The sequence below is a fragment of the Leucopleurus acutus genome (assembly GCF_964270905.1).
Source record: "Leucopleurus acutus genome assembly, chromosome: 10".
NCBI classification, from domain to species: Eukaryota; Metazoa; Chordata; class Mammalia; order Artiodactyla; family Delphinidae; genus Leucopleurus; species Leucopleurus acutus.
In genome coordinates this window covers 84991700-85019559 of record NC_139153.1, presented here as the reverse complement: position 1 = coordinate 85019559, position 27860 = coordinate 84991700, and the positions used below count along the sequence as shown (strand labels likewise).

At 39.7% G+C, this 27860-nt stretch overlaps 1 protein-coding gene across 5 annotated transcripts in view; it reads left to right on the top strand.

The window, feature by feature from the left end:
* The window catches only part of CARMIL1 (capping protein regulator and myosin 1 linker 1), a 323350-nt gene that overhangs the window by 247633 nt on the left and 47857 nt on the right, over positions 1-27860 (top strand). For all 5 annotated transcript variants that reach the window (XM_082847980.1, XM_082847981.1, XM_082847979.1 and 2 more), the window contains 5 exons: positions 471-599; positions 1480-1611; positions 12842-13017; positions 15081-15168; positions 18966-19115. In XM_082847980.1, the coding sequence (XP_082704106.1) occupies positions 471-599; positions 1480-1611; positions 12842-13017; positions 15081-15168; positions 18966-19115 (675 nt within the window). The remainder of the gene's footprint in view (positions 1-470; positions 600-1479; positions 1612-12841; positions 13018-15080; positions 15169-18965; positions 19116-27860) is intronic.

Genomic DNA, 27860 nt, shown 5'->3' with positions numbered 1-27860 from the left:
TTAATTTCCAGGGATGTCCTGATTTCCATAATATTGAGACCAACTGGCTGTGGGCATCATTTTGTCATCAGCTGCCTCAGAATTGTACATCTCCTTTTTCTGTTTCCTCAGTACCCAGCACTATGTCTCACGCATAGAGGGTACTCAATAAAAATTGATGAAGGAGAGTTACTATCAAGCAAAATGTCACTGAGTAGCTATGAGATTCTGAATCATCAAGAAGTATTCACTTTTGTTCTACATGCTGCATTTCCTAAGGCAGGAGAGGGGACCAAAATCCCTTACATGTTTGTTTGGAATTAACGTTGCTAAAGGTTTCTTATAGAAATAGATAAATTAATAATTGGCTATAAGCCGTCTTGAAGAGTCCAGTTAGGAGAAGTATTCATCCTCATTCAGTGTTTCCTTTTGTCTGAACATTGGCTGTGCTGACTTGGGTGCTTTTGCTCTCCTTGTTATGTGTGGAGCAGATGATTGACAGAATATGTGTGAAAGTACAAGATCATCTCAACTCTTTACGAAACTGTGGGGGAGATGCTGTCCAGGAAGATCTAAAATCAGCAGAAAGGCTCATGCGTGATGCTAAGAACTCTAAAACGGTGAGTTTCACTTCCAGCTACATGAGTCCTGTGGAATAAAAAGACTTTAAACTAGTTTTAGAAACTAGTTCTAACTAAATTTCCTTTTCTACCCAATTTCAAGGTTACTAACAAGTGGCAAGGTGAACTGAGTTAGTCTTTGCCTCCTTTCTGTACCCGTGCTAATTACCAATAATCAAAATACAGTTGTCCCTCAGAATCTGCGGGGGGATTGGTTCCAGGACCCCCTGCAGATACCAAAATCTGTGGATGCTCAAATCCCTTATATATAAAACGGTGTAGCACAGGTGGGCCTCCTTATCCGCGGGTTCTGCAGCCTCGGATACAGCCAGCCGGCTGTATAGAATTAAAAGCAGAGGGTCAGTGTGATTTACAAAGGGTATAATCAGGTTCTAGGTAACTGGGAGGTAGTTGTAGTTTCAATGAGTAACAACTCATTGCACATGATTCTACTGCCAAACTGATAGCACGAAACTCTCCTCGGTCACCTCTAAAAGGAAGCTTCTCTCAACTTAGACTGTGGTCCCCAAAGTGTGATTTCATAGAGAAAGGACTAACTGGGAGTCAGGAAACCTGGGATCTGGTCCAGGCTCTGCTATTAGAATCACACAATCATTGAATTTTATAAGTAGGAGGAATCTTGTGGATTAGTCAGATACTCTCACACCCGAGATGAAGACTTTAAGGCACAAACAGGTAAGGTACTGTTCCTCTGGGTTTAAAGCTGGACCTCAGTTTTTTAATTGGTATAAAGGGCCTTTCATCAAGACGATCTTTGTGTATCTCTAGTATTTCTGGACCCTGTTTTATGAACTCTGCAGTGACTTTGGTGCTTATTTAAACATTTATCATGGAGAGGTTACTTTTATTTTTCTTACAGTTGTTACCAAATTTATACCACGCTGGTGGTGCATCTTGGGCGGGAGCCAGTGGCTTGTTATCCAGTCCAATTCAGGAGACCCTGGAATCGATGGCCGGAGAAGTTACGAGAGTTGTAGATGAACAACTCAAGGTTTGTGGTTTCTGTTATTTTGGAAAATGGAATCGTTATGACTTAACTATGTATGATAGCATTTCATACCATGCTAGCCTATATTTTATAGGCGCGTGTGTGCGTGCACGTGTGCACGTGTAGTAAAAATTGAATACCGTCCTTTCCCAGCTTCATCTGTAGTTTTTGGAATAACTTTTTGCATAATAAGGTCAAGTAAAACCTATCAAATTCAATTTTGTTTTTGATGGTAAATCTCTAACCGTATTTAACGTATGACAGGTGGTCACTGATAAGGGAAAGATTGATTTTTGCTTAGAAAGAGAAGTCTGCTTCGCGAAAAAATATCTCCTGTTACTACATTCGATTTAGAGAATGGGAGAGATGACGGAGCTGTGTGCTTACAGTGCCAAGCTTCTGCGTATGTGGAGAGTTTGCCACTAGGTAAAGAGCTGGTTGAAAGATTAAAGAGGGATTTAGAATGAAGTTACAAGGCACCCAAAGTAGCAGAGACTTGTCTATAGGCTCATAGGTTGAAAAAAAAAAATCTTTGAAATTTAAGCGACGAGAGTAACCTAAGACCAGCTTTTTCCTAATGTAACTTCAAAAAACAGCTACAGCAGAAGACATTTCACTTTCCGAAAGTTTTCATCATTTTCAGTGGGTTCAAGGATGCCTTAAAAAGACCTTATCTAAATTACTGTGTTTATTTGGTTCGTTTTCTTCTGAGAACTCAATTGCTGTAGCTCAGCGGGATTTGATGAGCAACTCAGTCATAACTTTGCAACATGCTAATTATTCTGTTTGTAAATTTAATTAATGTGGGAGAGAGCGTTGTGGATTATTTAGGCGTTTAAGCCCCTTTCTTCCTGTAGTACAATACAGAGAGACTCTTGTGTATCATTTTTATTTTACTTAACTGTGGTTATTTTGAATACATTCTGAGCAAAGACAAAGGGGTAGGAAAAGGACTGGTTGGTTGATATAGAGTTCTGCTAGATCAGTTGTTACCTAACAGCACTTGTTTTATCCTCCATGAAGGATCAAATATGTAAAAAGGATACTTTCTTACACATTTAAAATAAAGTCATCTTTGTTGCTTATTTACTTCTGACTGTAAAAAATGAAACTACTCTTTGTGAAACATTTGAACAGTAAAAATCACTTGAAATCCCGGGGACAGCATCATTCTTAATATTTTAGTGAATTTCCAAACATTCTCTGTCTACACACACAATTATACGTATGTGATCATACTACACGTACTTTTTTATATTTGGTACAATATCGTGAATACAGTTCCAGATCAGTGAGTACTCATCATCATTTTAGTGGCTACATGGTATTTCATTGTATAGATGTCCCAGTGTATTGGAGAAGCTCAGTCCTCCTCTGTGTCTCTCCTTTACTTTCACACAGAACTCCTCATTTTTGACACTTCTGGTCACCAGATGTGAGGGGTTCCCCCCCCCAACCCCCGAGCTGGGTGTCCTACTATTTAACTCAATTCAGATATTATCTACCTAGAGATAGCATTAGATCCCACAGTTTAAGGGCTCAGTCCCACAAGACTGCCCCCACCCCACTTCAGATACCAACTGGAAGTCCAGTTTGTACCTGAGCTCCCGACCAATTGGCAATAAATCCGAGGTTCTTATAACCCCTCCTCCAGTTCAATTGACTTGCCAGAGTGGCTCCCAGAACTCAGGGAAACACTTATGTTTACCAGTTTATTAAAGGATATGATAAAAGATATAGATGAACAGCCAGATGGAAGAAATGTACAGGTCCAGGTATGTGGGAAAGGTTTCAGGGCTTCCATGCTCTCTTGGAGCACACCACTCTCCCACACCTCCACGTGTTCACCAACCCTCTGAACCCATACTTTTGGGTTTTTTTTTTTTTGCGGTACGCGGGCCTCTCACTGTTGTGGCCTCTCCCGTTGCAGAGCACAGGCTCCGGACGCGCAGGCTCAGCGGCCATGGCTCACGGGCCCAGCCGCTCCGCGGCATGTGGGATCTTCCCGGACCGGGGCACGAACCCGTGTCCCCCGCATCGGCAGGCGGACTCTCAACCACTGCGCCACCAGGGAAGCCCCTTTTGGGGTTTTGATGGAGGCTTCGTCATGTAGGCATGGCCAGTCATTAACTCCATTTTTAGCCCTCCTTAGGAGGGGGGTGTGGAGCTGAAAATTCCAAGCTTCTAATCATGGCTTGGTCTTTCCAGTGACCAGCCCTCATCCAGGAGCCATCCAAGAGCCCACCCAATAAAGCAAAAGACACCCCCATCACCCAGGAAGTTACAAGGGTTTCAGGAGCCCTGTGTAAGGAACCAGGATCAAGGACCAAATATTAGAACAAAAGATGCCCCTAGTGTTCTTATCACTTAGGAAATTACAAGGGTTTCGGGAGCTCTGTGCCAGGAACTGGGGGCAGAGACCAATATATATTTTCTATTATCTCACAGCCAGCATGATTTATTTTCTAATTTCTGATTAATCCTATTAGAGTCAATGCCTGTAGTTGATCCATTCCGAGGTCAAATGGTACACACGTTTGATACGTTCGTATGTATTCACAAACTTTTCCAGTAGTGTACCCAGTTGCTTGTTTTGTCCCCCCCTCACCAATACTAAGCATTTTAACGTTTTAATATTTGTCAGTGTAACAGGTTAAAAAAAATCTCATTTTGTCTTTTGGATTTCTTTAGTAGCCAGCGAGGCCTCAAGTAGTTTTATCATCCATTTGTATTTCTTCTTTTGTAAATTACATATTTGTATCTATTGCCTTTTTCCTTTAAAGTTTTTGTAAGAATTCCTTATATACTAAGAATGGGCTGTCATTTAAATCAGCACGAAACGTTGCAACTGGAACTTTCCTGTCAAACAGCTTCCTACGGGCACTTGTTTCAACTGGTCTAAACCACAAGCTATCCCTTGAAATTTTGGTCCGTTTCCTCCCCAGCACACCAGATGGTTGGAATAGACTCTTGCCAGTCATTCTTGGAAGGGAGTAGAAGGCAGAGGTCTAAAGTAAAAGGCATTTGAATTTTTAAAAGCCTGAAATAATAACAATATATTTAGGACCAAAAATATTTTTCTGTAAATAGACATTCCCCAGATTTTTTGAGGCTGACCTTTCTGGCCCCTTGTCAGTGTCACCAGTGTTCTCCGTTCATTACAGCTTCCTTATTTGCAAGTGTCATCACCTGCTTTTCTCTCATTCTGTCTCTGAGGTCCCAGGCTCCCAAATGCCCTGATTTTTTCTATTCCCCACTCCCTTGTTTTCTTTACTCTCAATCCTTTTGAGTTGCAAGTTCTCTTCCCTTCTCTTCCCTTCAGGGACTTCTGGCATGAATCAAAGCAAATCCTCAACCACAACTTCTTAATTAAATGTTACTTATTAATTTCCCTTTCACTGAGTTCACAGTTTTTGATACTTTCAACAGACTATAGACAGTTACTTCCTTTCTTTTCCCTTCCAGTTGACCTGACAAGTGGACATCATTTTATGATTTAAAAAAAAAATCCCCTTTTATCTATTTTATATAGCTTTCCAGCACCTTGATTTTCTTAAAATTATGTAGGAAAAGAATGTATTTTTACTACAATCAATATTCAGTTTCTCAAATTAAACAACTGTGTCCTAATTTATTTCACTAGTAGTATTATATTTTGTTTGGTTAAAAAAGAGTCCTTTCGGGCTTCCCTGGTGGCGCAGTGGTCGAGAGTCCGTCTGCCGATGCAGGGGACGCGGGTTCGTGCCCCGGTCCGGGAAGATCCCACATGCCGCGGAGCGGCTGGGCCCGTGAGCCATGGCCGCTGAGCCTGCGCGTCCGGAGCCTGTGCTCCGCAACGGGAGAGGCCACAACAGTGAGAGGTCCGCGTACCGCAAAAAAAAAAAAAAAAGAAAAGAAAAAGAGTCCTTTCTCTATTTCTGAAATTCTCTAAGATTAACATGTTATACTAGCAAAAGCTAAAGTGTATGTACTTTTTTGTAAAAATATGTTTTTATTGTAGTGAATTAAAAAAAATGGGACTAGCAAGCCTGGATTTGTGACCTGGGTTTGCTACTAGCTGTTTGCTCCAAGCAAGTCACCTAATTTGTTGGGACTGAGCCTCCTTGTGCAGGATTGTCTTGGTCTTGAGATAATTAGGGAGATTTTATCCTTAATATTTACTCATCCTGCATCATGGCCAGCAGCACACATTTTGAATTCTGGATAAGAATAAGTTCAAATAGCTCTTTGAGTCATCTTTCAAAAAAATACTAGTTCAGAAAAGCCAAAGAAATGGCCGGAAGAGCCAGGCTTCTTGGCAAACTTCCTGGAGGAGAAGAAAGCAGTAAGTGTGGAGAAAGTCCTTCTTTGAAACGAAGTGATATTTTCTCTGGACTGGCCTGTTTTAGGTGTTTTTAAATGACAACTCACCTCCTGTTTTCCCTGTTTTTCATCCTAACATTTATTCCTGGGGTAATCGTAGATGAATAAGTGGGATTTGAATGTTGGGATTTGAATGTTTTAACATAAGGGAACTTTCATTTTCCCCTTCTGGACTTAAATTTTAGAATGCTTGTTTTGGCCTTGAGAATGCTTCATTTCCCTCAGGGCTTCAACTGTGAAATACCAGGGCTTCACTGGTAAATATCAGGTTTACCAAGGAAATGAGGCCTGAGGGGTGTAGGTGGCATTTTGGCAAGTACTAACTCAGTTTGCTGGGAGAGTTCTCTGAGTTTTCTTATTTTCCTACATTTTATATAATATTTTCCAAAGCAAAAGAAAGAGAAATTTCAGAGCACTTCAGTGTGGAAGTTGTATTTGCTTGTAATGAATTACATTTATTACATTTGTTATTTGTTAGTCATTTGTTCACTGCAAGAATATGTGAGCATAGCTGCCATGTTAAGGATATTAACTCAATTTATTTTACAAATATTGTACAAGGTTTAAGTACCATTAGTTATTTTTACAGTTAAGAAATATAGATTCTCCTAACTATCATTTGGAAGATACATGCAAAATGAAATCTGATTATCACATTTCAAATACAGGGCCTGCTCGTTCAAGTTGTCTCAAGGTAGTACACATAGACTCACAAAATGGAGAATATGTAAGAAAAGTTAAGAAACATGGATAGAGTGAGAAAATTTAACATAAGCCAAATTAGATTTCCGGAAGGAAAGAGAAGATAAATAGGACAAGGTAACAATTGTGGGGATGGTGGCTGAGAATTTCAGGGATTGATGAAAGGCTAGAATCTTCAGATTCAGGAAGTCCAGCGAAACCCAGACAGGAAAGAGAAGCAAATCTATGTCTCGAATCATCATAATGAAAAGTGGAAAACACTGAAGACAAAGACAAGATCTTAAAAGGAGCCAGAGGGAAGGGAAAGCCATATTACTTTAAAAAGATCAAAATTAAGACGGACAGGACAGCTCATTTCTTGACAGGAAGCTAAAAAGACAATGAAATAATATCTTCATGCTTCTGAGAGAACAGATCAAGAATTATATACTCAATAAACCTACTATTAAGAATGAGGATGCAATGAAAACATTTCATCCAAACAAAATCCAAGATAGTTTACTGCCAGTAGACCACACTAAATAAACACCTAAAGGATATGCTTTAGGACAAAGGAAACATTATCAAAGAAAGAGGGTCTGAGCTGCAGGAAAGAATAGTGAGCAGGGAAAATGCCAAATGTGAAACATCATATATGAGACAACAACATGGATGTCTAATGTTTGCTGTCAAATTAAGAATAAATGCAAGTAAAATACTAGAAGTGAGCATCTAAGTCAGTTAGGAGTGAGTAAAAGAAGTCTAACATCCTAGTTTTATTCTGGAAAAACCTTAAGGGATCAACATTAGATCTGGGTTGTCCATTGTCTTGTCCATTAGCCACATATGGTCACTTAAATGTAAATTAATTAAAATTCAATGACATTTAAAATTCAGTTTCTCAGTTGCACTAGCCACATTTAAAGGGCTCAATAGCCACCTGTGGCTCGTGGCTCCCATATTGCACAGCACAGGTATTCCCATCATCTCAGAAAGTTCTATTGGACAGTGCTGCTTTAGACATGAAGTAAAGTATGCAGGTTAAACTTTCTAGTGTAACCACCAAAACAGAGGCAGTGCACCAGGGGTCATACTGCATACCAAGAGGAGCATTAGGAAATGTTTGGGATTATTTTGGGTTGGCATGGGCAGGTGATAATGATCCTAAACATCCTGTAATACAGGTTCAGTTCCACACCAGAAGGAATGCTCTCACTCAACATCTAGCGATGCAGTAGAAAAGGAATCACTAGGACTTCCCTGGTGGTCCAGTGGTTAAGACTCCGCGCTTCCACTGCAGGGGGCATGGGTTCGATCCCTGGTCAGGGAACTAAGATCCCGCATGCTGCATAGCGTGGCCAAAAAAGAAAAAAGGCATTACTAGACATAAAATAGATCAGTGAATAATGACAAATGATCCAATTTGCCAGAGATAATTTCAACTGTGTAAGTATTTAATTATATGGCTTTATATATATGAGTAAGTAGACAAAATTACAAAGAAAAATTAATAACATTTACTATTATGGTAGAGATCTTTCAAAATGACTGCCAGTAACTGATCAAGTAAATAAAGTAATGATAAAGAATATTTGAACAATAGAATTCTCAGTTGTGACCTAGTGGACCTATGTGATCAGTGCACCAATAATAGGAGACGATCAGTTCTTTGCAAGGATACGTGAAATATTTGACATGAGGTCTGTAAGAACATCTCAACAATTTTCAAAGGCGTTATTCTCTGGTTTCATTTAAAATAAATTAGAAATTAATAACAAAATTTTAAAAAGGGAAAATCCCCACGTTTATAAATTTAAAAATTACTTGTAACCCAAGGGTCAAAGGGGAGGGCAAAATTGAATTAGAGGATCTTTATAATTAAACAATAAAGTAGTTAGTAATCAGAACCTGTGAGATGCCGCTAAACCAGTACTTAGGGTGAAATATATGGCTTCTTCATAAGTCCAGACACTTATGAGGAAGAACAAGAAGGTGCGTGCTCTTGCCCTACCACATATTAGCACTTACCATAATTAGGACAGTATGCAGAGGTAGACAGACCAATGCTACAGAGAGATCCCAGAAATGGACCCATACATCTATGCAAATTTTCATAATGCCGCCTTCAGTGAGTTATCTTTGATCAATAGAAAAATGATGGACTATTCAGAACCCACATTCAGTAAGTTCCTGAGCTTATAATACTTTTTATATGTTTCTTACAGATTGTTCCAAGAAGTGTGGTAGGCCCTGGGGAGAGAGGGTAGGGCTTCACAGTTGCTATCAGGTACAGGTTGTGTATCTGGAGTCTGGTGCCTCTAGCTCTCCATGAACTTCCAAAGTTATATGTAAAATCTCATACCAATTTTTCTGGATGCGTGTGCATCGATTCTCAAAGGCGTTCTTTGATCCCCACGTTACTGCATTCTTGACCGTTTTATAACACATTTGATTACTGAGGTCGCCACTGGATGCTATGAGATCATCAAATGCAGTTTGGAGTGTGAAGGGCGTGGAAGGAACAAGCAAGAACATCTCCTCCAGGAGGTGATGCTTGAGCTGAGCTGAGTAGGGAGGCATACAGGTGATTTATTCTGGCTACAGAGGGGAACAGGATTCTAGGCTAAGAGAACAGTTGTAGAAAGCATGGAGACAGAGCCTGGATCATGTGGGGAACTGCCCTATAACTGGATATGAATAGTTATAAGGGGAATATAGAGAGATGACAAAAAATGAGGCTAGAAAATTGAGCATTTACCAGATATTTCAGGGATTTCTATTCTGTGCTAATGAGCAATATTTTTGGCATATTTCCACTTTTGAGAAAATGTCTAGGAGTCAATTTAACATGTTTTACAGATACTTGTGGTGGAAGGAGTTGAGGTAGGTGGAGTGTAAGGAGAGTTGCAAATTTCTGCCCTAGTTTGGTACCATACCTCACAATAAAAACTTTGCAAGAATGGTTGATTTTGCTGTTGCAGTTACTGTTTAGGTGGGATTAATGGGAGGCCAAACATGTTGTGGTTGACCTTGCCATGGTAGAATATCCTGGTGGAAATTCCTAATAGGCTGTATTATATATGCATTGGATGTTTTGTGTAGGTGGCTATAGGTAAACATTTAGTTGAGAACCATTGGAATATAGGCAGTAATTTGAAGCCATGGGAAGGATGGATGTTGAAGAATATGGTTTGGTGTGTAGAGGGCCATGGGACTTGGAAAGAGATGCTGTTTAAGGACCTGAGCTGGGGGCTAGACACAAAGAAGTGGTCAGGGGCTGCATTACAAATTTATCCTGTGATCCTTTCTCCCCTTTTTTACCAGCCCTGTCACCAGAACATCCACCATGGTGGCATTAGGTACCAGCATTAGGGGATGAAAATTGTAGGTAATGAAGAGAGCCGAAAGGGACACACCTTTGGGCAATGGGCAGAGCATTGGAAAAGGGTGGCTGGAGTAGGAAACAAGAGTAGAAGACAAAAACACCTGAGTCCCCTTCTCACTTATTCCAGTAACCAGCTGCGTGACCTTGAGGAAGTCACTTATCTCCTCCGAGTCTCCGTTTTCTCATCTATAAAATGGGTTTGCTAAAATCCACCTCTACTCACAGGGTTGTTATGTGGATCAAAGGAAATCATGGATGAAATCACTTTGTAGAGTATAAATTGTCGGGCTAGAGATGGTGGTAGGGAATTAACTGCAAAATATCTGTCGAATTGGATGCCCAGGGCAGGATGAAATTCCTTTTTATAGGGTCAAAAATCATGCAGTAGTCAATTTGTAGAGCAGAAAGAGACCTTAGAAATAATTTTATAGGTCAGAAAGCAGAGATCTGCAAAGGTTCTTCACTTAACGCTGTGCACTTAACGTTCCACAGAAATTTCCCGTCGGGATCTACATCGGAAGCCAGGCTTCCCTCCTTAGGTCTGGAGTTCATTCCAACTGAATGAACACTGTCATGCAGGGCACCTTTCAGAAAGTCACGCTATATTGATGAACATGACAGAATTCAAACAGCGTATTGATACCTGAGGTCGTTCTTATCAGGAGTGCTGGACTCTGCTACTCCATCTGGAACAGAATGTGTTTATTTTAATGCCAGAGAGGAAAATGATTTGTCTTAAACTGACTCACTTGGCATGGCTTGTAGCTCTCTTGGAATAATGTACTAAATGAGTGATTATTCAGAGTTCTCACAGGGACAGAGCACTGTCGGAATACGAGTGGCTTTCGGAAACTTCTCAAGTGGCTGCCTCCCCCACTCCTCTCCTGCTTTTCACAGGCTCTTTATAAACATCCTGCTGCTCTGCTGCTCATCCTGCAGTGTGATGAGAGATTGTACTATTGGCATCGGCATCGTGCTTTGCATGTGAATATAGGAGCCGAGAGACTAGTCTTTACATAATAATGCTCCGCTAGTCCCCTTCATACTGGAATAGTAATGGGATCAAGCTTGGCTTTCTTTTTTTTTTTTTAACATCTTTATTGGAGTATAATTGCTTTACAATGGTGTGTTAGTTTCTGCTTTATTGTAACAAAGTGAATCAGTTATACATATGTTCCCATATCTCTTCCCTCTTGCGTCTCCCTCCCTCCCACCCTCCCTATCCCACCCCTCTAGGTGGTCACAAAGCACCGAGCTGATCTCCCTGTGCTATGCGGCTGCTTCCCACTAGCTAGCTATTTTACGTTTGGTAGTGTATATATGTCCATGCCTCTCTCTCACTTTGTCCCAGCTTACCCTTCCTCCTCCCCACATCCTCAAGTCCATTCTCTAGTAGGTCTTTGTCTTTATTCCCGTCTTGCCCCTAGGTTCTTCATGACTTTTGGTTTTTTTTCTTAGATTCCATATATATGTGTTAGCATACGGTATTTGTTTTTCTCTTTCGGACTTACTTCACTCTCTGTGACAGACTCTAGGTCCATCCACCTCACTACAAATAACTCAGTTTCATTTCTTTTTACGGCTGAGTAATATTCCATCGTACATATCCATTCATCTGTTGATGGACACTTAGGTTGCTTCCATGTCCTGGTTATTGTAAATAGAGCTGCAATGAACATTTTGGTACATGACTCTTTTTGACTTCTGGTTTTCTCAGGGTATATGCTGGGATCTTATCATGAGGATTAGCATCTTTGAAAACAAATTAATAACATTATCTGTGATATACTGAATTTTTATTGTATGCTAGACACGATACTGAACACCTTACACATGTCATATCATTTAATCTTCAGTAATCCTATTAGGCAAGAACTTTTTTATTTGCCATTTTATAGATGAGGAAGGTAAAATTGAGAGATCAGTAACTTAGCCCAGTGTCACTCAGCTGGGATTCAAATTTAGGTCTGATGCTCACTTGGGTGCCCTTTCCACACTTACCAGCCGTGCCACCCATCTCAGGCAAATCTTTTAACTTCCCTTAGCTCACATTCTTCAACTATAAGATGGTGATCACACGAATAGCTTCTGTACCCATCTTCACAGATCTTGGAAGGATAAAATGAACGGAAACATTTTTAAAATTCTGAAGTGCTATATAAGTAGGTTTTGACTGTTATTATTAATGTTGTTTATAAAGTGTTCTGTTAATATTTTTGTCTGTTATTCATGTTTTTGATTGTTCCGATAACAATTACAATTTTACTGAACATTAAAGCTTTTCTTTTAAAAGGGGAAAGCCAGCGGTTGTTACGTAGTGGTTTGCTATGACTGCTCTTTTGATGGAGCTATTGAATGCTTCACCCTGATTTGAGGTTTCTGTGATTTGTGAAATTGCACAAGAGTTCTAACTTGATGTATGTTCTAGGGACATGTGTAAATTTATTTGCTAATACCCAGGAGAACAGTCTGGTGTGGTAAATTGGTGTATATGTGTCTTTGTAAATCTTATCACGAATGCCTCTGTGTTAAGTACAGCTAGCACACCATCATGCTTCAGACGCCAGGGTGAAGCCTGCGTGGATCTGCCAGGTGTCTGGTTTAAAGTGATCACCTGCGATCAGTGATCACCCAGCAGTTGCAAGTCATCCCAGGGCAGCTCCGAATCCTTAGTCGCACCTGGGACTCTGCTGTGTCCCCGTTCTCCGAGAGCTCGGCGTCATAAATAACCACCTTTCAGTTTTATGGGGGGCGCCTCCGGGGCTGTGTCATCATCTCTCTGTCTCCACTTGTGCTGCGTTGCAGGCGTTGCTTGAGTCCATGGTTGATGCTGCCGAGAATCTTTGTCCCAATGTGATGAAAAAAGCCCACATTCGGCAAGACTTGATTCATGCCAGCACTGAGAAGATTTCCATCCCACGTGCCTTTGTTAAAAATGTCCTGTTGGAGCAGTCTGGAATTGATATCCTTAACAAAATTAGGTAGGTTTATAATGTTAATAAACCGAGGAGCTGCAGTGTCTGTGAATGCAGTTGAGGCAGCTGTGAAGAGCGTTATCGTTGGCTTTATTCGTACAGAATGTGTTTAGACATGTCTATGAGGCAGCGACTATATACATATATAGCTGTGCCTAAATGCATAGGTTTAATACATTTCCAAAATCAGATGACCACAGATATGCCTGCATTACTGAGGAACAGTTACCTGCTCTTTTTAAGAGTTTTATTTTTTTTAAGAGGGAGGTACCTGTTTGTAATCCCCTCTTTCATTCTGCTTCTGAAGCTTATCTTTCACCTTTATAAATCACTAACTTTTGAAGACTGAGGTCGGTTTGCTTTCTACCACCAGAATATTCTGAGCCAGTGCACAGCCTATAAATAGGCAAAGAGGCCCACTAGGACTTCACCATGTTTCCCTTTGGGTTCATTTTTTTTTTTTTTTTTGCAGTACGCAGGCCTCTCACTGCTGTGGCCTCTCCCGTTGCGGAGCACAGGCTCTGGACATGCAGGCTCAGTGGCCATGGCTCACGGGTCAAGCCGCTCCGCGGCATGTGGGATCTTCCCGGACCAGGGCACGAACCCGCGTCCCCTGCATCGGCAGGTGGACTCTCAACCACTGCGCCACCAGGGAAGCCCAAGAACCTTTTTTTGATGTTATAACTTGCAATAAACTTTCCCTCCCGACCTCAGAGAGGCGGGGGGTGGGGAAGAGAAACAAACTACTGACTCTGTAGTCTTAGAAGGAAGCAGAATTCCCAAACATGTCTAAAAGCATCAGAGGAAGTACTTGTTAACATTAGATTCCCAGGCCTCTCTGGATGTTTGGGGTAGGACCTAGTTATCTGTATTTTTCATAAGCAACCCGGGTGAATCTTATCAGTGGACACCTCTGGGGAATAATATAGTATTAGATAAACCAAATAGCTAGTGAGACCTTGTTTCAGAGACAGGAATTAAAGAAACATTCCTTTATATGTAGCCCAGGAAAATTTTTACTGTAGTCATCAAAGAGTTGGTGCTTCCCCTCTGCCCTGCCATCAGAAATCTTCTGAGCAGAAACATTGCGATGCAAATTTCAGTTAGAAAGACTTTCCCCTATTACACAAATATACTTTCAACTTTAGCTTTAGGAGTAAATAATCTTATTTTGATAACTCCTTTCCCTGCTCGAAAATTTTTAAAAGTATTGACTTCAGAAGTAGGCTGAAATTATGTGACGATGTTGGAACGTGGGTGTGTGTCTCGCCAGCACAGTTACCTTGCAGTGTATTGTGCATTTATGCACATTTGTGCATGTGTGCATTTAGGTAGGGTTATGTAGACTGAAGACACACAGGGAAGTTGAATTCTTGGGAATGCCAAATAGCTAAAATGCTAACCAAAATACCAGCCCTCTGATGGAAACCTTAGCGGCTGAGTCATTTATTAGTAAAAACTACAAGCTACTTCTTGCTGTCTGGGCATCTTTATAAGGTTAGATAAGAGGCACTAAAACTAAACATTTTAATAACTTCTGTTCATAAGAGGCAAGAGAACAGTGAATTTGACTTGATGGCAAGTCAAAGCAGAAGCAGTTCAGTATGGTACCATTTGACTGGTAAAAAGTTTTTTGAAAGGCGGTGGATATGCATATGAAAGAAATAACCAAGACGTCACAACCAGACTAGATTTTCTTAATTTACTCCAGCCCAAGTTTGTTTTCATTTATGTCAATGGATGAATTGTTCCTCCCACATGGTACATATGGTTCCCATTAAGTTTGTCTTTATCCAGATGTTTTTTATTTCTACCGCTAAACGTTGAGTTTTGAAATTGTAGAGGCAGGTTGGAATTGGTGAAGAAAGTCTATTACCTGTGTGTTTATGGCAGTGTTTAAGGCTTATTTTTGGAACTCCTTAGCCCTGTTTGCACATTCTTGTATGCCATTTTCAAAGACAGAAACAAAATCACAGTTGACCTTATCAACATAGTATCAAGGGTGGGTGATTTTTTTTTCCCTCTTGCACAAATTAAAATGCCACTCTGTGCTTTTGGTTTTCACACAGTGAAGTGAAGTTGACAGTGGCCTCCTTCCTATCTGACCGAATCGTGGATGAAATTCTGGATGCACTTTCACACTGCCATCACAAACTGGTAAGTGCTGTGGACGTCTTGAACTCTTATCCTAACCCTGGTTTGGTCTGCGGTAACGCAGGGCAGTCTCCAGCGTGGGGTTGTGGTTGCTTTTCTACATTTTATTCCTTTGCAGCTTTATGGGTTAAAATCCTAGTTTTCCTCCTTCTTCTTCATTGCTTCCAGCTGTTCTAGAGCATGTTAGAATTTCTCCAGAGAGAATGGCAGGGCAAAGCAGAAGCGATGGTATTCAGAATTGTTGTTGTTCATTTAAAATGCATACAGGTCAAAAATTTTGATAGGAGATGATGTTGGGACTGAGGTCTAAATTTGAGAATTTTTTTTTAGATTATAGTGGACCCTTGAACAACACCAGGGGCTTGGGGCAGGACCCTCCCTGCAGTTGAAAATCCACGTATAACTTATAGTTGGCTTTCCACATCTGAGGATTCAACCAACCCGGATCGTGTAGTACTGTAGTATTTACTACTCAAAAAAATTCTCGTGTAAGTGGGCCTGCACAGCTCAAACCCACGCAGTCCAAGGCTCACCTGTATTTAATTTATCTGTGCTCCTTTTGTTGTTCTCTGATATGATTATCTGATAACAGAGTATTCTTGAAAACATGACGGAAATGAAATGTTTGGAGCCCAAAGAGAGTGCAAGAGTAAAATGGACACATTCCAGCGATTGATAGCTGCCGAGTGTCCAGCCAGGCCTTTTGGATATCACCAAGGTGGAAAACTAAAATTTTCTTCATCTAGAGACTGGTTCTACATCAAGGTAGAAACTAGGAAGAAATAGTTCCAATATCAGTGCATATGAAAAATATATCAGAAACTTCACGAAGTCCTCTGAGGTGCAGATGAAGGTTTTATAAGTAGCTATATCTTCTGTCTCGAAAATATTTGTGATATGATGCAGTAGAAATCTCCCAAACAAGTTATGACAGTGTTTTTTCTCCAGAGAAGAATTGCAGGTTAACTATGTAGGCTGTAGATAACAGTTTTATGGCATTGAATTGTTGAGTGACGGTAGAGAACACCAAAGTCACAGGAGCAGTAACAGCTTCTTCTGAGGAGGCAGACAAAATGAGTATTTTGAAAAATTCATTTGAGAAAAATATATGACTCTTCTCTAAAATCTAAAAGATAAGCTGGACATCTCTAGCTACTCAAAGTATTGCCTGTGGACTGGAGCTGGCCCACTAATGAACGGTTACTAGTCCGTGACAAGGCAAGTTCAGAAACTAAGAGGAAACGTGGAGAGACTTCTAGAGCAATTTGACATGGCAGTAATATGCAAACACATGTCATTTAAAATTTTTTAAATTTGTATTGTATTTTATCAATATACTGGTTTGTGGCAAATTGGAAATACAAAAAACTCGTTCATCACCACAGAGATTTTAAGAAGCACTGGTTTGCAGTTCGTTGCACAATAAAGAGCTACAACCTTGTCAAGAGATCAAAATTCAAACTTTTTTTTAATAAGCAGGCATCCTTTATAGAAATAGTTTATCGATAACCTACAGCTCCAGGGACTGTCTCAAGATGCCTACTTGATGACACAAATACTAGATGTTGTATCACTTTGGCTGCATGTGAGAACTACACTGACACTTTGAATGTTTTCACTTTTTTTGCATTTGTCCTCCTTTGAAGAATATGGTAACTCTAAGTACTGACATTTTCTTTTTACAATCGAAAAAGAATTGTGTGAATGCACTTTCGTTTTGAATTTCTTACTGCTGATTTGGATTGTAAGTTGAGAGCTTAACTGCTGTGTGAAAGAAATTGTACCTTCAAAATGAAATACTGCTTTCAAAGACATTCCAGTAGCATTCATATTTTCTCCGACTTAAGTTTAGAAATATTCCCGAAGTTTCCATAGAATTGTCAACTGGTTCTCAACGTTTCAAAGTTCCTGGTGATGAATCAGCTCAGCACTAGAGCTTATTAATTTCAGCCCAGTTTATTTCATCTCTTACCATTTACTTTTTAGGTTTATCTAAAGTACAACACTGGTAATTAATAAGTCACGTAAAATATGATAATTATTACATGAAAACAGTGAAAGCTAGCAATAATTAAAATTTTATTAGCAGTTTCTTTCCTTTCAGTCCTTTAGAAATAGTGAAGGTTGGAATCATTTTATTTCCCCTCATTGGATACTTTTGAGCACTAGATATAGAAAGAAATTCTTTCAGAGGAAATACGAAATAAAATTAACAAAAAGGAACGCTTCTTATTTTCTTTTGTACTAAGTGGTCTCCTCATTTACCCTGTGTCAGTTATTTTTCTGGTTTAAATTTCCCTTATATTTCCACCAGTAATGTTGGTGGCAATGACATCGTGCTTCACTTACTTTTTTTTTTCCCCAAGGGGGAGAAAACATTTTTATTGTGGAAAATTTCAAACACAGACAAGAACAGAGAAAGTATGACAATGAGCCCTCCTTTGCCCACTATTCAGTTTTAACAATTATCCCAATATTTTGCTGATCTGTCTTTGCTTTTTCTACCTACCTTTCTCTTCTCCCCGCCCCCCCCCCCACTTTTTTCTGGCCTATTTTAAAGCATCGCTTGTATACCATGCCATTTTGCTGTAAATACTTCAGAAGGTGTCTCTAACTGGCACCATGATTTTTACGTGATTGCCGAAACAGTCACACCTAAAAAAATCAACAAAGATTCCTTATTACCAGTTAGAATCCATTTTATATTCAGATTTCCCCAGTTGACTCAGAGATGTCTTCTTCCAGTTAAGATGTTGGAATCAGCGTCCAGACCAGCCCCGAGTTACTATGGTTGTGGGTCTAATCCAGCGACTTCAATCTGTCCTTCCCCTTTGACTTCTTTCCTTCCTAGTGTTTTTTTTTTAATAGATCTTTATTGGAGTATAATTGCTTCACAATATTGTGTTGGTTTCTGTTCTATACCGAAGTGAATCAGCCATATGCTTACATATGTCCCCATATCTCCTCCCTCTTGAGCCTCCCTCCCACCCTCCCTATCCCACCCCTCTAGGTGGTCACAAAGCACCGAGCTGATCTCCCTGTGCTATGTGGCTGCTTCCCACTAGCTATCTGTTTTACATTCGGTAGTGTATATATGTCCATGCCACTCTCTCACTTCATCCCCAGCTTCCCCTTCCCCGCCGTGTCCTCAGATCTATTCCCTACGTCTACGTCTTTATTCCTGCCCTGCAACTAGGTTCATCAGTACCTTTTTTTTTTTTTTTTAGATTCCATATATATGTGTTAGCATGCGGTATTTGTTTTTCTCTTTCTGACAAGAGTCTAGGTCCATCCACCTCATTACAAGTAACTCAATTTCGTTTCTTTTTATGGCTGAGTAATATTCCATTGTATATATGTGCCACATCTTCTTTATCCGTTCATCTGTCGACGGACATTTAGGTGATTGTATTGAAGACTGAAAGGTGAAAAAAATCACATCAGCCTCCTGAAAATGTTCATAATGCATCTTTTGGAAAACAAAAAGACATGCCTACTTTGTGCATATTTACACGAACTTGGCAAAGATTTATGAATTACCTATTTTTCAACTAACGTCTCAAAAGATGTTTAAAAGGAGATTTTGTAATTGCTTGTTTAAAATACTCCACCTTCCAAAGAAAGATGATAAAAGAGGTAACTTACTCCAGTGTGAATGTATTAAGAGTCGCCATTAACCAAGTGCAGACAGTATCCTTCACTGTGCCACCTTGTGGAAGGTATCTTCTGGAATTCAGCTGACCTGCTGTTCCTGTGCCTCTGGGCTTTCATTTCTCCTTGGATGTGTCTTGACTCTCTAGGCCGACCATTTCAGCAGACGTGGCAAGGCCCTTCCTCAGCAAGATTCCTTGGAGATCGAGCTGCCTGAGGAGAAGCCCGTTAAACGCTCCATCATCATGGTGGAGGAGCTCACAGAGATAGAACGTTTGGAAGATCTGGATACTTGTATGGTAAGACACATCTTTTGGTGACAGCATTATCCCATTCACTGGATTTGCTATTGTTTTTTGTTTTAAAAATCTCACCTTTACAAACCAGACCAAATAAAACTTCCCTGCAGAGACAGTTCTTTCAGAAACTTGTTGCTGTATATAGTCTGTTAATGACACTGATGAAGCTTAACCTTCTGGTTCCCACGAAGGCCCTATAACTCACTTTTTATCTGTAATTTTCTAAAACTTTTCTTAACGAGTACCTCCACCCACCCCACTCACCCCCCCAAAAAATGAAAAATTGTGAAAATTGCAGTGAACATAAAACTTGGATCTGTCCCTAAAGCCATAGCGGGGGGTGGGAATTCCTAAATTAATTAGGAGAAATTATTTTTTTACCTTTTAAAGGTCATTTGTGATGGGAAAATACCTTTAAATAAGCCTTCAGAAAAACGTGGGGAAGGAATTTTTCCCCAAAAAAATACATAGGATGATTATCTCTTTGTTGGTCCTATAGGTATTTTTAAAATCTCTTGCTTCTTCCTGTTTTTTCTTTACGTAATGTTGGGGTACACTCTAAGATTTGCATTTACCGTTTAGTTCATATTCTCTTTCATTGACTTGACTTGATGTGCTTTAGAAGACGGAATACGGTGCGTCCACGGGATGCATCCATCTGGCCATAAAACTGAAGCATTCAGGTTGTTGATACTTCATTTTTCTGGGGACAATTTGATGTCTGTTTTTATTATTCTAAAATTTGTGGTATTAGTGTAGTTATTTCTCATTTTACCATTAATATAGTTGTATATACCTCTGTATTAAATATGTTTTCATCCTTTGTATGTAGTATTTTTATGTTTTACTAAAACATTCATTTTTAGTAATTTCTTGTAATCTGAGAGGGTGCTGGTGAGACTAGGTTTGGTCTACTTATGTGCCCAAACATTTCTATATCAGCTTCTGATTTTAGTAATTTTTCAATGCAGCCATTGTAAAGAAATGGTACTTGTTTTTCACTTTCATAACCAAAGATCTGATGAGACTGATACTACTTTTCTAGCCCGGAAGAGAATATGCTTTAAGTAGTTCCTTATTTATAAACCATTACTATCATCTTTAAAATCTGTGAATAAAATAGTTAAATGCCCTCCAGATAAAACCTTATCATATACAAGGAGACTAGCAAAGAAAGACTAAAACATATCTTAGATTTCAACATTAGTATGTTAGTATATACTTCAACTAGTAACATTCTAGTATAACTAAAGATAAATAATTTCCTGTTAATATATAACTGTATAAATCTATAAATATATTTGGTCTATGTAGAGGGAATATCAAGTTTTTTAAAACTTGCTTATCTAGTATGTTTTAAATGTATGTTTAATATTGTAAATTTTGTTTACACTTTGAGGCAATAGACACTAAGTTATCATAGGATAATTATTCTGGAAACCTCTTAGGCTAACCCTAAAAAGAAAAAAGGAGTAATAGGAAATAGATTTGAATTAAAAATTTAAAATTAACTCTACATATGATGTTTTCTGCCAGAATTATCTGATTGTGTGTGAGTTGGAAAGGGGTATAGGAAACATGAGTTTCTGAGTTTATAAGTCATGTGGTTTTGGGTGATGGAGTGTTGGTTAAAAAAGATTGGCTTGGGCTTCCCTGGTGGCGCAGTGGTTGAGAGTCCGCCTGCCGATGCAGGGGACATGGGTTCGTGCCCCGGTCCGGGAAGATCCCACATGCCGCGGAGCAGCTGGGCCCGTGAGCCATGGCCGCTGAGCCTGCGCGTCCGGAGCCTGTGCTCCGCAACGGGAGAGGCCACAACAGTGAGAGGCCCGCGTATCGCAAAAAAAAAAAAACCAAACAAACAAACAAACAAAAGATTGGCTTAGCTCATGGTTTTAAATTGTATAAGCTTGGTTTGTTTTTGATTGACTAATTTTCTTTTGTTATGTGAAAGAAATAAAAGTTGTTCTCCTTAAAGTCGGCGGGGTGAGGATAGAGGAAAAGAACCCTTTTTTAAAATTTAGTTTTTATTGAGATACAATTGACATAACATTGTATTAGTTTTAGGTGTACAACATAATGATTCAATATATGTATATATTGCAGAGTGATTGCAACAAGTTTAATTAACATTATCACCACACATAGTTATGATCTTTTTCCTTGTGATGAGAACTTTTATGCTGTACTCTCTTAGCAACTTCAAATACGTAGTACAGTATTGTTAACTACAGTCACCATGCTGTACTTTACATCGCCAGGACTTACTATAACTGGAAGTTTGTACTTTAAAAAAAAAAATGCAGATACAGAGCCACTATGAGGACCAAAGGGCAAACCATGCTGCAGGCACATCCAGCACCGTGTGGCTTCCGTTTTGTAAAAACTGTCTTGTTGCCATGATGCAGAAAGAGGCAGAACTAGATGGAGAGCTCTCTGAACTTCGCTCAAAGGATGACCCAGGTTAGAAGGGTGGTTTTTTTCTGGTTCAGACGGCTGGGAGGCAAGCAGTTAGGGCCATTTCTGACGTGAGCACCTACTGAATCCTAGGACCAGAAGCAGGGCCTCTGGTGTCGAGTGTCTTGTTGAGACAAGACAGAGCTCTCTATAAAGAAAAATACTTGGGCAGAATTTTTAAGCCATTAAAAATAGCATTATTTTCAGTTCTAAAAATTTTGTCTGTGATCATTGTTTTAACGAGGCTAATGAATTGTTAAGTAGCAGAAAACCAGAGCCAAATTTGATGTTAGTTTAATGAAAAAGAACATTTTTGTGTAGAAAGTGCAAGTCAGTGGATTTTGTGCTGTAATAATTTTCTCTATACTCTCAGCCTAACTATCGATTCTAAGCCACCCAAAGATAGCCCCATTTACATGGTGGCAGTTACCCCAGGTGCAAAGGTCCCGCCCTGAAGGAAAATCAACTTTCTAAGCTCTGGACTTCTTACCCTAAGCCAGTGGTACAAACTCACATCTAATTGGAAAGAGCATTAGATTTGCCTTTTTAAGTTACTTGCACTGCCACCTTTCATAATCAAAGTAGCAAATCATTTTTGTTTCTCACTGACATCTTACCACATATTTCAAGTTGTTATCCTTATGTGGTGCGATTTAAAAAAATGTTTGAAGTACATATTTCAAAGGGAGAGACATTTAATTGGTGATGATTTTCTAAATGAGCCTATATGTATTCTTTGGCAGCATTTAGATCTTAAGTGATCCAGGAAGTAAGGACACAGGATAAACTGTGGCATAGAAAATTCTAGAAGCATTTAAGTACATGCATACAACCTTTCCCACGTGGAATTATACATCCCTGGCAGGTAGAAATTGTGCCACATGGAGCCGGAGCTCTCTTGAATGTGACTGCTCTGGGAGATGCTATAACTTTATTCCCTCAAATGTTTATTTGTAGCCCAAAGCCCTGAAATAGTTGCCCTAGGACGTTCCAAAGTAACTCTGACTCATCACCAACCTACTACTTATAGATTCAAGATTGTTAACAGATCCTGGCATTTTCTGTTTGTGATGTTCATGGTATCTACTAAATCCATTGTTGAACGTTTCTTTAACAGACTTAGTGGAGATTCTGGGCATCTCTTCGTTCCCCTATTCCTGGATATCTTTATGTTTTCCTCCATTTCTCTGTGGTCCAAAAGTCAATTCCATTTCAGTGCTTAAGTCTCTTTAAAGAACCAATAGCTATGATCGCACTAGGGAAGGTTCAGAGCCGTAGATTAGTTGTTGAAATACATATTAGTTTGAACTTAAGGATTGCCTTCGTGGAGATGGAAACAATGATTGATTTCTTAGAAGGGAATTCTTCACTTAGTCAACACCTATTGAACTTGTACTTTGAGGGCTGAAATAGGGATGATTGAATGATTTGATGAGGCCTGTTATCTGCTGGGAGGATGACTGAGAGCTTCTCATCAACCTTAATTTCATAAAGTTGAAGAAAAAGGCTGATTTCTTTAAACAAAATGGCAGAAAGGGGAATCATTTTTTAAAACTCTGTCTCCAATCAAGTAATTATTGTTTTTTTTCCTTTTAACTAGAAAGAAACTAAGAGGTAATTTAGTTTACCTGTGGGGAGGAGGGCAGCGTAGAACAAGAACTATTAGAATAACCTGCAGGGCTTTTCAACCTGTATCCACTGTCGTAGCGCCAGAGATTCTGATAACCCTTTAACTCCAGGGCTGGGAATCAGATGGCTTGAAAAGTCTTCTTATTCATTTATTTAACACTTACGTAGCACCTATGACATGCTAGGCACTAGTCTAAGCTTTTTATTAAATTGCAACCAGTTTAATTCTCATGACAACCTATGAAGGATAGGTGTTGTTAATACCTTCTATTTAACAGATGAGGAAACTGAGGCATGGAAATATTAAGTAACTTGGCCGAGGTGATCTAAGGTCACCCAAAGGCAGGCGCCCAATGGTCTGTAGACCATTGCATGTTTAACCAGTCTGCTATAATCTGTATACTGATTTCATATCTGGTACGTTTCTTGCAATCAGAATTAAATTCCAAGTTAGATGTAAATAGACTGCATTGTTTTATGCAAAATATCTGCTTACTATTTCCGTACTAAATTAATATGTGAGCAGAAACACAAATGAAAAATGTGTGCCATTTAACCATAATGTAAACCCATAGTTTTTAAACATTATTGGAAACAACTGCATCAAGGATCTGATCCACTTAATTGTTATCCAGTTGTTAGAAATGAATCTGTCTACTTTTGGCTTCCCTGGAACATTCTGTGCCTCTCCATGTGTTATTTTGTTGCTGACAGTGATTAATGAGCTTTCCAATATGCTGCTTGTCATTTCAACATACATGCCTTGTATGTCAAGCTGAAGCGGGTATTCACTTAGAGTCTTTATTGTCCGTAGACAATCTGTTCTTTTCCTGCAATCAGGTGCTCTTAGGAAATCAGTATTTCCCACCATATCTTTCAACTTTGGTTTGTCATTGGCCCTTGGGGTATTAAAGGATACAGTTCTCCTTCTACTGACTGGTAATGTCCACATATTCAATTTGTCACTATGTATAGTCTACTACCTTTAAAAAATTGCATACGTTTGAGGTTTCAATAATGTGCCAAGTGGTGAAGAGTATCTTCTCCTTAGGCAAAACTAGCTCACTAATTGTGTGTAATTCTTGCAGTTATTTTAATGAGTGTCATACCAGTTTTAAATCAAAATATATTCATGCAGGGGAACAGGTCTTTTACTTACTGCTCTTTCCTAGGAAAACAATTTTAAAAGGCTTGAATTGTTACAGAATATATCTTGTGAATCCTTGCTCCAGTGACCAAATAGCAATTATTTTCCCTTAACGAATTCAACCTCAAATTTACATATATAATTTTTAAGCTTTTTAATATAGATTAAAATTCAGTGAAGATCCATTTGTCTTGGTCAAAATGATATTTTATTTTTAAACAAATCACCTCATTTTCACGTACCAACAGTTATTAATTGAACTAATTGAACATATTAAAATTAACAGTGTTGCCAAGCACAGACTATTAAGTCGATATCTCCTTTAAAATTAGTCAACACTGATATTAACTGTACACAGAAGGTGATTCAAGTCCTAACTGTTTGTTTCCTCTTACAGTTTTATTTATTCTGTACTGTCATTTTCATATTGATATCACTCTGGAAAAATGGAGGCTTAACTTATTAACCACTAGAAAGCAACATATGAAAACCTCTTAATTTCCAAATTCTAAATTTCAGAACTATGATACCATCTGTATAATTCAGCTAAAATGTATGTTCCTTAAAATTTCTAGTAATTTTCTTGACAGCCCTTGGTGGAAGTGCCAGAAGCACATTCCAGATCTTATTCCTTCAAGACCAAGGTCCAGAAGGGCCTTGAACAGAGATTCGGGGGTAGCAGAGGGTATGGTGCCCTGGAGAGTCTCTGCTAAATAGACTCAACCCCTTTTTTTCCTATTGTTTTGGTTTTCCTATTGTATTGTATTGCTCTTACTGTGTTGTGCTTTTGCATCATGTCGTTGACTTTCATTAAGGGCCGCTTTAATATCCCTATAAAAATTGTTACCATATGTGCTCTTTCTACTGTCTGTACCACTGTTGTGGGCACTGTTCAGTTTCATCCCAAGATGCCTTTGTTGCAAATCTATGCAGAAGAAATTGCAGTTCTTTGTCAAGAGGAGTGGAAACCTGGAGCCGTTAGTTTGCTCTGTCTCAGACACAGTGAATTGTGCTATGACTTATGCCTGCCTTTTGTACTGTAAGTTGAGAGGCTCAGAGCTGAATGTGCACTTGACATATTAAAAGGGTTCTGGGCCTGGGACTTCCTTGGTGGTCCAGTGGTTAGGACTCTGCCTTCCAATGCAGGGGGTGTGGGTTCGATTCCTGGTTGGGGAGCTAAGATCCCATATGCCTCGTGGCCAAAAAACCAAAAACATAAAACAGAAGCAATACTGTAACAAATTCAATGGAGACGTTAAAAATGCTCCACATCAAAAAACTAGGGGCGTGGGTGCAGTTCCAGGCCTAAAGAAGTATAGTTTGTTGTATTCAGTCTTAGTACTGGCTGCACTTATTTCCCATTTTTATCCTAATTTACTCATTAAAAACAAAACAAGGAACACTGGAATCACAACTAACTGCTGAACAGTCATCGACAGGAAGACACTGGAACTCACCAAAAAAGATACCCCACATCAAAAGACAAAGGAGAAGCCACAATGAGATGGTAGGAGGGGCACAATCACAATAAAATCAAATCACATAACTGCTGGATGGTTGACCCACAAACTGGAGAACACTTACACCACAGAAGTCCACCCACTGGAGTGAAGGTTCTGAGCCCCACATCAGGCTTCTGAACCTGGGGGTCCGGCAACGGGAGGAGGAATTCCTAGAGAATAAGACTTTGAAGGCTAGTGGGATTTGATTGTAGGACTTCAACAGGACTGGGGGAAACAGAGACTCCACTCTTGGAGGACACACACAAAGTAGTGTGTGCATCAGGACCCAGGGGAAGGAGCAGTGACCCAATGGAGACTGAACCAGACCTACCTGCTGGTGTTGGAGGGTCTCCTGCAGAGGCGGGAGGTGGCTCTGTCTCATCGTGAGGACAAGGACACTGGCAGCAGAAGTTCTGGGAAGTACTCCTTGGCGTGAGCCCTCCCAGAGTCCGCCATTAGTCCCCCCAAAGAGCCCAGGTAGGCTCCAGTGTTGGGTCGCCTCAGGCCAAACAACCAACAGGGAGGGAATCCAGCCCCACCCATCAACAGACAAGTGGATTAAAGTTTTACTGAGTTCTGCCCACCAGAGCAACAGCCAGCCCCCACCACCAGTCCCTCCCATCAGGAAACTTGCACAAGCCTCTAAGATAGCCTCATCCACCAGAGGGCACACAGCAGAAGCAAGAAGAACTACAATTCTGCAGCCCATGGAACAAAAACCACATTCATAGAAAGAATAGAGAAGATGAAAAGGCAGAGGGCTATGTACCAGATGAAGGAACAAGATAAATCTCCAGAAACACAACTAAATGAAGTGGAGATAGGCAACCTTCCAGAAAAAGAATTCAGAATAATGATAGTGAAGATGATTCAGGACCTCGGAAAAAGAATGGAGGCAAAGATCGAGAAGATGCAAGAAATGTTTAACAAAGACCTAGAAGAATTAAAGACAAACAGAGATGAACAATACAATAATTGAAATGAACAATACACTAGAAGGAATTAATAGCAGAATAACTGAGGCAGAAGAACGGCGGATAAGTGACCTGGAAGACAGAATGGTGGAATTCACTGCTGCGGAACAGAATAAAGAAAAAAGAATGAAAAGAAATGAAGACAGCCTAAGAGACCTCTGGGACAACATTAAACGCAACAATATTCACATTATAGGGGTCCCAGAAGGAGAAAGAGAGAGAAAGGACCAGAGAAAATATTCGAAGAGATTATAGTCGAAAACGTCCCTAACATGGGAAAGGAAATAGCCACCCAAGTCCAGGAATCGCAGCGAGTCCCATACGGGATAAACCCAAGGAGAAACGCCGAGACACACAGTAATCAAATTGGCAACAATTAAAGACAAAGAAAAATTATTGAAAGCAGCAAGGGAAAAACGACAAATAACATACAAGGGAACTCCTATGAGGTTAAAGGCTGACTTCTCAGCCAAAACTCTACAAGCCAGAAGGGAGTGGCATGATATACTTAAAGTGATGAAAGGGAAAAACCTACAACCAAGATTACTCTACCCAGCAAGGATCTCATTCAGATTCGATGGAGAAATCAAAAGCTTTACAGACAAGCAAAGAAAAGAGAATTCAGCACCACCAAACCAGCTTTACAACAAATGCTAAAGGAACTTCTCTAAGTGGGAAACACAAGAGAAGAAAAGGACCTACAAAAACAAGCCCAAAACAATTTAAAAAATGGTAATGAACATACATATCGATAATTGCCTTAAACATGAATGGATTAAATGCTACAACCAAAAGGCACAGGCTTGCTGAATGGATACGAAAACAAGACCTATATATGCTGTCTACAAGAGACCCACTTCAGACCTAGGGACACATACAGACTGTGAAAGTGAGGGGATGGAAAAAGATATTTTATGCAAAAGGAAATCAAAAGAAAGGTGGAGTAGCAATACTCATATCAGATAAAATAGACCTTAAAATAAAGAATGTTACAAGAGACAAGGAAGGACACTACATAATGATCAAGGGATTAATCCAA